This window comes from Corapipo altera, unplaced genomic scaffold (assembly GCF_003945725.1).
Source record: "Corapipo altera isolate COAL_440 unplaced genomic scaffold, ASM394572v1 61411, whole genome shotgun sequence".
NCBI classification, from domain to species: Eukaryota; Metazoa; Chordata; class Aves; order Passeriformes; family Pipridae; genus Corapipo; species Corapipo altera.
The window spans coordinates 27,028,826-27,038,292 of NW_020884875.1; the positions used below are offsets into that span (position 1 = coordinate 27,028,826).

Consider the following 9,467-nt stretch of genomic DNA (forward strand, 5'->3'; position numbering starts at 1 on the left):
CAGACATAATTTGATGATTATTTACTTAAAAATGAGGACTAACTGTGGCCATCAGAACACTGGCCACAAATACTGTAAATAACAGTACAGGTTATTTCAGCTACTCTTCTCACAGTGAACACATCTTATTAACACTGTATTTACTATCAATACATACTCAGAATTTAATTTGAACTCCTAAATGTCTACATAAATTTAGCTGCTTGCAAAACAGTCTTTCTCTCCTTAGGATTCAGAAAATTCAGATTACCCAATGTATCTAAGCCCTTATTTTTATAAGAAGCAGATGTCCATGATGATGGATGTTCCTGACAAGCTTTAAGAAGCCTGTGCACTTCTGTAGTAGTTCGCCATTATGCTGTGATAAGTTTCCATTAGGAATTGCCATAGGAATGTGTTTTTTCTACTTTGAATTTGGCAATATTCTGAATAAAATAGACCTTTCCTAGTATTCTTGAGAAGGAAGTAGATACAGTTAAGGAAATAACTCCAGGAAAGTAGAACTCTTTCATTTGTATTTCATGTTACCCTTCTCTAAAATTAGGCAGCTAAATTAAGTAGATGACGAAGCTTTACTGAATTCCATAAATTCAGTATCAGTCAGTTAGTCAAACCAGAGTCTCAGAAAGACACTGAAAATACTCCCAAAAAGCCATAAAATATACCAAATTCCATGGTATCTGGAAAATTCTTTAGGGCCTTAGGAGTACTTAGTGTGTTTTCTGGTAGGTATTCTTCAGGTTTTTTGCCTTTTAATTCTGGAATGTTCATCCTTCATCACTGTATTTTATATTCATCTATTATTAAATATAATAAACATCAGAAGACATTTACATTCCATTGTCTCTTATTTCAGCTATGTGAATGTATTGTGGAGTTCATGAAACCATACAGGATTTTTTATATAACTACATCAGAGCTTCAGAATCAAGTTTTATATTCTGACAACATTAGAAATAAAAATAATTTTGAATGCTATGGAAAATCACCCATGCCACCTACAGCAAATCATCTTCAAAGAAACGGCAGCATCATAATAAATTTCCTAAGATGTACATACATTATTAAATGATGAAGACTAATATTAAGCCCCTCCATGTTATTAAAGAAATAATAAGTGGAAAAATATTTTTTTTTGTTTGTGACTAGGACAGACTGGAAGGGAAATCCTCATTCAACTCAAATGAAAAGGATCCACATATTTAACTTGATCTACAACTTAATTAAACACATCTTAAATGGATACTGAAGCATATACAATGTGATGATGTTAAGTCAGCCATTTGGCTGAGTTTTATCCAGTCATCTTTCCAGTTGACTACTAACATGAATTATATCTGCACAAGTCACATGAATCACACCAGCAGGAAGTCTGAATGTAATTGTCCTCCTCACATTGCCTATAGGCTCCTGTGTTTGTGCAATTCAATTAGTTTTCTCCAGATATTTTTCTTCTCCCTGCAGCAGCATTTGCAGAGCACACTGCTGTCCATACAGCTCTGTCAGTGCATGCTCATGGTTCGTTAGCTTGGGATTGAGTAAAAGAGAACACCTAGCAAGACCTTCTGCAAATAGACAGATAGAAAATAGTTATTAGATGACATCACACCAGTATGACATGGCTCTTTTTCCAAAATGCAAAGATAAGCATTGTGAAAAAACCCTTTTAAATAGAGAAGTATGTTTTTTCTGCTTTGTAATAATTAAACTGGATAAAATTGTGACAATCTGGTTACAAAAGTGGTCAGGTGTGCACTGCAGGTGGGGTAGCCAATTGCTCTTCGTGTTAGCAAAATCTCAAGGATTGTTGTGATGGAGCAGTTAAAAGTTTTAATTTTGGGAATCGGAGTAGCAATCGTGACAATGTTTCCAGGGTCAAAGTGACCAATAGTATTTTTGTATTTGTTCATTTGGACCTTCTAAGAACCCTTATCTGAATGAAGCATTTTTCTTTGCCTCACAATTAATCAACCAAAAAACGGAAAATATTCATGCAAATTCAATTAGTTTAGCCCAATCATATGGGTATGACAGCAAAATACATATTCAGTCACAGGGCACCTTACAGGAATCATTGTTGTCTGTTAGTAATTTGAGGACTGGCCTGTTTCAGTAACAACCTAATAACTTCCAAGGTTCTGGTCTTTGTTAAGAATTTCTTAATAGGTATGTGAAATACAGGCAGTTTCAAATCTCAGTTACATGATCAGAGACCAATAACAGCCAAAAAAAAAGGAAAAAAAAAAGCAAGGCATTCGTCACTCATAACGTTATTTTAAGTGCCATGCAAGAGAAATAAAATTTCTTGCAGACTGGGAGACTTAATGTACTTTCTGAGAATTTCTTGTTTGATTCATATTAAAAAAAATGAGGAAAAATATAAGGAAAACTTCAGCACTGGTCAGCAGCACCACTGCATTGGATCCTTGAAGAGCTTTAAAAATGTTATATGTATGTACATGATAATAGCAAGAATACTTGGTATCTATGAGCATTTCCACAAACTTCCACAATCCTGTCCCTCTTCTCAGCCCTGATGAGGCCTCACCTGGAGTGTTGTGTACAGTTCTGTGCTCCTCAGTACAAGAGCAGCGTGGAGGTCCTGGACAGAGCCCAATAGAGGGCTACAAAGGTGATTAAGGGACTGGAGCAACTGTCTTACGAAGAAAGGCTGAGGAAACTGGGCCTGTTTAGCCTGGAGAAGAGACAACCGAGAGGGGAACCTAATCAATGCACACAAGTAACTGAAAGGAAGGTGTCAAGAGGACAGAGCCAGGCTCTGCTCGGTGGTGCCAAGCAACAGGATGAAAGGCAATGCGCAGAAACTAAAACACAGGAAGTTCAAACTGAACACGAGGAAGAACTTCCTTACTGTGAAGGTGACCGGGCACAGGTGCTGCCCTGAGAAGCCGTGCAGTCTCCCTCACTGGCGATATTCAAAAGCCGGCTGGACAGAATCCTAATGTGCTTAAGCCGTGGGGCTGGAGTAGACGACGCCACCGGTGGTCACTTCCAGCCTTACCATCCTGTGATTTTGTGATTTAAAAGTATGACTGGAGCAATTCTTAAAGCAATACTAAAACAGAGTTAGCCAAGGCATGTCCGATGCCTTAATTGAAGTTTAACTGCAGACCTTTATGAGCAAAAGGTAAAACAGCAACCAACAAGTGCGCTTTAACAAAGACGGCAGAAATTACTGTTTCTATTAAATTCGCGTGTGTTGCTGGGGCTGCAAACGGTGAATACCATGCTGGCGACCGCTGGGAAAGAAATGCCCAAACAGAGAGAGAAGCCTTAAACAAAGAGGGTCCGGGAGATGATCCGGTAACTTCACTACAAGGTTCGACTGCAGAGAATAAGAGCGGGGCACACGACACGCGTGTCCCCTGTTCCCAGGAAGGGGAGAAGGATTATGGTCCCGGGTAGCCACACGGGGCGCCCGTGCCAGGGCAGGAAGAGGTACTTTGGCCGCTTCCCCCACAGCCACCCCGGGGCCGCCCTCTGCCTGGAGCCGCTGGCGGGCCTGCACCCGCCTCCTGCCGCCAGGGCCGGGAACGCGGGCAGGCCGGGGCGGCGGCACAGGAGAGCGGAGGAGCAGCGGCAGAGCGGGCCGGGGCCGCCATGGTGCTGGTGGTGGTGATAGGCGTGAGCGGCTCGGGAAAGTAGGTATCAGGCAGGCGGCGGGGCAGAGAGACGGATGCCCCGGCCGGGGCTCGGGGCTGCTGGAGCCCGGCCGTTTGGGTGCGGACGCGGGTGGGGCGGTCCGCAGCTCACGCCGGCGGTGCGTAACCCGCCTTTTGTGCTTCCCCGCAGGACCACGGTGGGCTCCCGCCTGGCAGCGAAGGTAGGACCATCCCGCACCGCGTGTGGGCCGTCCTCCACGGGGGCGGAGCGGGCGGGCACCGCCCTGCGGCCGCTAGTGCAGTGTCGCTTACACTGCCTTCAGCTCAGTGCCGTGATGCAATAGCTGTTGGTGCTGCCGAGCCGATTTAGTATTGTTTTGCTAATCATCGTGGCATAACCGATGATTCACACCGTGATGTAAGAAGCGTGTAATTTCTTAGGTGTCGTCTTTGTGAATTCAGTGATCCTTATTATCTCCCTTGATATGGCTGAAAGACCCATAATGTATGTATTTTTTTCTTAGCTGGGATGGAAATTCTATGATGCAGACAATTATCATTCTCTAGAGAATAAAAAGAAAATGGCAGGAGGAACACCACTAAATGATGAGGTACCTTATATAAACCCTGTAAGAACTGTCATCTGCGCTTTATCTCTGTAACCTCGTGCACGTCCTGTTAAAGTAGATGATGCTTTTACTGTGTAGACTGGTCTGACAAGCACAGGTCTGCATTTGGTAAGGCGGGGGAGGCTTCTTGTGTTACAGAGAATTCTGGCTAAACAAGTAGCTTATCAAAGCATGCTTGGCAGATCGCAAGGGGTATGCTGCTGTTTCAGAATTTGTCAGACATCTCTCCCTCTACATCCATGCACAGAGTTGCATTTTTGGATTAGAATCATAGAATCTTAGAATATCCTGAGTTGGAAGGGACCACAAGAATCATAGAGTTCCTGGCCCTACACAAGACAACTCCATAAATTTGTTACCCTTCTCTCAAGTCACTTTCCACCATTTATCACCACTCGTGGTTGACTGGGGAGGTCCCAGATGATTGAAGGTTAGCTAATGTGATGCCCAGCTAAAAAAGAAGGGCCAGAAGGAGGATCCAGGGAATTGTAGGCATGTAAGCCTGGCCTCAGTGTTGGGTAAGGTTGTGGAACAGATTATCTTGAGTGCAATCCCAAGGTGTGTGAAGGACAATCAGGTGTTCAGCTCCAGCCAGCATAGGTTTAGGAAAGGCAGGTCCTGCTTGAGCAACCTGATTTCCTTCTATGACCCACCTAGTAGATAAAGGAAAGGTTGTGGATATTGTCTACCTGGATTTTAGTAAAGCCTCTGATGCCATTTCCCAAAGCATTCTCCTGGAGAAACTGGCTTCCCATGTCTGGGTTAAAAACTGGCTGGATTTATCTGAAAAAAATTCTCTAGATTCTTTTTAAAAGCTTCATTCTTTCACTGGTGTTTGGAAGCCTGTATGTTGTCTGAAGCAGCATTGCACACTTGAATGAGTAAATCATTGGTACATGCTGCCCAGCAAGAGCGAAGCATCTCTTCTGAAAAACCAGAGGTGTAAAATTGTGAGGGTCTTCTTAAATGCCAGGGGTAAGTTACTCTGTAATGTCAGCAACAAAATATTGTTGCATTTATTTGTCCATGTTATCATTTGTTGTGCTCACCCAGCAATAACAGCACTGAAAGATTTACATGGGAGCAGTTGTTTTGTGCTCATTAGGCATGACAAAAGTTTGTGGAAACTTAAAATTTCAGATTAAAGAAACAGCTGATCAATCACTCATGTTGTAATTGTCTAACTACTGAGCAAAAGTGTTGAAAAATTGTGGCTATGATTACATTTATTTGTGATTGCTACCAACATAAATAGAACTAAGTTATTGAAGATAATTAGATTTAGATCTGTCTGTTCCTGAAAACCTCAACTTTGGTCCAAAATGGGGGGGGGGGAGCTGTATGACACTATATAAGGGAAAAGAAATAACAATTTAAGCTGTACATTTGAATTGTATAATAGAAGCAAGAGAGAAGTTGACTGTCCTTTAGAGGTTTGCAAGGTGCATGCTATGCTTGAGTACATATTAACTTCCATCATCTACTTGTAGATACCTTTAATATAAAAAGTTCTATTTCACTAAAAGCATCTTATTGATAATATGCCTAGCACTTCTTATTAGCCTTGAGGCGGTGCTAGCAAATCTACATAGGAAGAAAGAGATTCAAAACTGAACTTGCTGTACAATTTAGTGGTAATTTTCATCTGTAGTCAAATGTTCGAGATGTTAGAAGCAATCATTTCAAATTAATTTCATAAAGAATTTTGAACTAACTTGTTTTCTTTCTAGGACAGGATTCCTTGGCTTTGTACATTGCACAATATACTAAGGAGGTAAGAGAATATCTAGCTTTAAAAAGTTTTAGCTAAAGACAGAAAAAGTACCAGAAGTGTTTTTCCTCATTGCATTCCAAAGCAGAAATGTATGTAGTAGTGTAAAGACTTTCTGCAGGTAGTAAAGTCATTCTGTTTTGACTAATCTAAGCTGTCATAAGAATTGCTGAGCGTGAGCTAATCCCTGAGTAATAGTATGGGAAATTGTTGCCAATGATAGTTGTTTTTCTACTATCTGGGTAAAAATAATTTCAAGGATCCAGTTCGTTAATAAGCCTGACATTAGCTTACAAAGAACATAATCACAAAATACATCAATAATAACAGTAGGATAAAATACAGCTATTTTGAGTAAGATATAGTATTGAGCTTTTTTGACGCTGCTTGAGTTTCCTGGAGTATACTCTGCAAATTTGCAGATGACACCAAAATGGGAGGACTAACTGATGCAGAGAGACCTTGAAAGGCTGTAGAAATGGGCTGGCAGGAACCTCATGCATTTTAAGCAGTGCAAGTCCTGCCCCTGGGGAGGAACAAGCCCAGGCACTGGTACAGACACTGAGGGGCACTCAGCTGTAAAGCAGCAGCAAAGGGCCTGAGGGAGCTGTGGTGGACACCAAAGTTGAACATATGCCAACAATGTGCTCTTCTGGCAAGGCAGGCAATGATATCCAAGGGTATATTAGACAAAGTATTGTTAGTAGGTCAAGGGAGGTGATCCTTCCCCTCTCCTTTTCACTGGTGAGGCCACACTTGGCCTCGTGTGTGTCGGTTCTGGGCTCCTCATTGTGAGAGAGGCATGGACATACTGGAGAGCATCCAACAATGATGAAGGGACTGGAGCATCTCCCAAATGATGAAAGGCTGGGAGAGCAGGGACTGTTTAGCTGGGCTTTACACAGTGGCTGTTGCTTGTGCACATTAGGTGAGCATACCTCACTGGAGCACAGGTTAATTCACTGAGAAATTTGTCTGGATTGATTTGCTGGATTCATTGCTTTATGTTACGTGCTAGCCCAATGCCACTGCTCAGCTATGGAAACTTTGCAAAATCAAGTGTACTTTAAAAGAGCCTAATGCCAATGTTTAATTATTACTACTAGTAACTAGATGAGGCTGGCATTGGCTTACCTAGGCGATAATGGTAGGTATTAAAAGTTCTTACTTCCCTTTGAACCTAAATCTAATGACCATGGAATGATTTTTAAATAGGTTTATACCTAATGTTTATTACAGAATATATTTTCTTAGGCAGGCATTTTACTCACTCTGCATAGAGACAACTAATTCTGGATTTGCTTTTCAGTGGAACAGACAGACCCATAGTTAATTGCTTTATTTTAAGAAACCTTGCCAGTAAAAAATACACGTGCAAAGCATCCATTGACCTGCATCCGATCTCTTGTTTAACCTGAAATGGGCTTATATGTAGTGCTGCCAATGAGGATGGTTACAGGAAACATAAAATAAAATATTACAGTTAAATCTGAGACGGTGAAAACAGGTGTTGAAAATAAACCTGCATGTGTATTTAAGAACAGTGCTCTGTACTGTTCATCAGCCACTTACCTCTAGACAGGTTAGTATAGTAATTTATAGATAACAGTTAGGGATTTGTATGGATAGTCAATTCCTATTCTTAGCAATTAAGAAATGATCCTGACACTTCCTTATGCTAGAATTTAATTTAATTTGGGGAAGAATGGTGGCTAATAAACAAGGTCCCTAAGACTGAGATTTTACCAGGAGGCTGGCTGGCCTGACTTCATTTTCAAATCACATCTTTACCTGGATTGAAAATTTGGTTTCAAAATCCTATCAGAATTACTCAAATACCACTGTCAATATGCCATTACTGCCATGGCTGTCCTCTTTGAGGAGCCAGGGCTCGTTTATCTTGTTCAGCAGAACTAACAAGCCATTTTGTTAAACTACATGTGAATATGTAAAGATTTTTGCTTTTTTTCTTTTTGATAGAGAAGACTCATCTAGACAAGATGCAATTCTGGCCTGTTCTGCACTGAAGAAGATGTATAGGCATATATTAGTTAATGGAGCATCTGCAATTGAGACAGAGCAACCAGAAGAAAAACCATCACTAAAGATCCTCTTTGTTCATTTGGATGGGCCTATAGACATCATTGCTGGTCGCCTGGAGAAGCGGAGAGGTCATTTTATGCCACCTGAACTTCTCAAGTCTCAGTTTGATACTCTAGAGCCTCCTAGTGCACCTGAGAACTTCATTACTGTCAGTCTAGAAAAACCTCTCCCTGAAATAGTGCTAGAGATTGAGAGCGCCATTCTTCAGGGTGAGGCATTGGTGGAGTAATTTTCTGAATGACACATATAGAAATTCCCTTGATGATATCAAGGTTATGAAAGAGGATTTTAATTATTAAATTGATTATTAAATCAAACCAATTTATTATTCATTATACTTAAATGGATTGCAATATTAAGAGCTGGTTTACTACTCTTGGGTTTTTTTCATCGTGGCTCTGTAAAAGACATAAAAGGTATAATTTTCAAGAACTTTCAACTTTTTAAACCCCTCACTATATGAAGCCAAAACTCCCATTTTAGTAAGAACCCTAAAATGGAAGTCAACACTCCCATTTTAGCAAAATCCTGCCAAGATCACAAAGAATAATTTATTTTCTTAATTTTAATGTTTACTCTGTCAGACATGGAGATGGGCACATCTGCTATTAGGAGATTAAGTAATTTACAGCTTTGCCAGAAACAATATATTTTTCTGGAAGAGACAGGAACATGCATGATGTTCCTACACTACCACTGTCTCACTGCCAGATTTTCAACAAGTTGCAGCCTCTGCATTTGTGACCTTGCCGACCTCACCAGAGCACTGATGATGTCATGAGCTCTTACTGTATGCACTGAACATGAAGCTAAAAAATGTGAGACAAAAAAAGGCAGTGGTGGTAACACAATATACAAAATACAATTGTATGGACAGCTTTGGAAATAAAGTATAAGTGGCATCATGCTGGCTCTGAACTTGCATCTTTAATGTACAAAGTGTACACATTGAATTTGAGTGTGAATCAACCAGTGATCTAAGGTACTGAATGCAAGATTGATAGATTTATTTTTTTTTTAGAAAACTTTCTCCTTCATAGTTGGACCTTCTCCTTCACTTCCCTTTTCTGGTGGGCTTTAGTCTTCCATCTCAGCCCACGTCCATAAATCTGCTTTAAAGCTGTAGGTCACACTATTCCTAACATACATTTTTCACACCTTTTTTGTGATCAGAAAATTCCAAATATCCAGTCACCTAGCTCACAGAATTTAAGGTTAAAATCCTTTTTTATTGCTGAAATATTTTTTAAAAAGTACTTTATGTCATGTTACACAACAGGTGCCTTTTTAGCTTAACTAAATGAAATCTTCAGATAGTTTCTGTGAGAAAGATTTGAGTTT

At 40.6% G+C, this 9,467-nt stretch overlaps 1 protein-coding gene across 3 annotated transcripts; it reads left to right on the plus strand.

Annotated features, from left to right (window-relative positions):
• Positions 1 to 3,481: 3,481 nt before the first annotated feature.
• On the plus strand, positions 3,482 to 9,044 carry IDNK (IDNK, gluconokinase). 3 transcript variants are annotated; one of them, XM_027634544.1, is made up of 5 exons: positions 3,548 to 3,662; positions 3,814 to 3,844; positions 4,148 to 4,234; positions 5,983 to 6,026; positions 8,004 to 9,044. In XM_027634544.1, exons 1-5 carry the CDS (start codon positions 3,622 to 3,624, stop codon positions 8,353 to 8,355), a joined length of 555 nt encoding a protein of 184 aa, XP_027490345.1. In that variant the 5' UTR covers positions 3,548 to 3,621; the 3' UTR covers positions 8,356 to 9,044. The 3 variants fall into 3 exon arrangements, with proteins under 3 accessions (XP_027490347.1, XP_027490345.1, XP_027490346.1); XM_027634546.1 differs by lacking the exon at positions 3,814 to 3,844 and having other exon boundaries at positions 3,482 to 3,662; XM_027634545.1 differs by lacking the exon at positions 4,148 to 4,234.
• The last annotated feature ends 423 nt before the right edge of the window (positions 9,045 to 9,467 follow it).

What these genes read in the sequence shown, in the direction of transcription:
- IDNK (XM_027634544.1), top strand. Translation starts at nt 3,622, where the DNA reads ATGGTGCTGGTGGTGGTGATAGGCGTGAGCGGCTCGGGAAA. An exon ending in GAACACCACTAAATGATGAG is followed by an intron (nt 4,235 to 5,982) that starts GTACCTTATATA and finishes TTTTCTTTCTAG; the next exon opens with GACAGGATTCCTTGGCTTTG. An exon ending in TTGCACAATATACTAAGGAG is followed by an intron (nt 6,027 to 8,003) that starts GTAAGAGAATAT and finishes TCTTTTTGATAG; the next exon opens with AGAAGACTCATCTAGACAAG.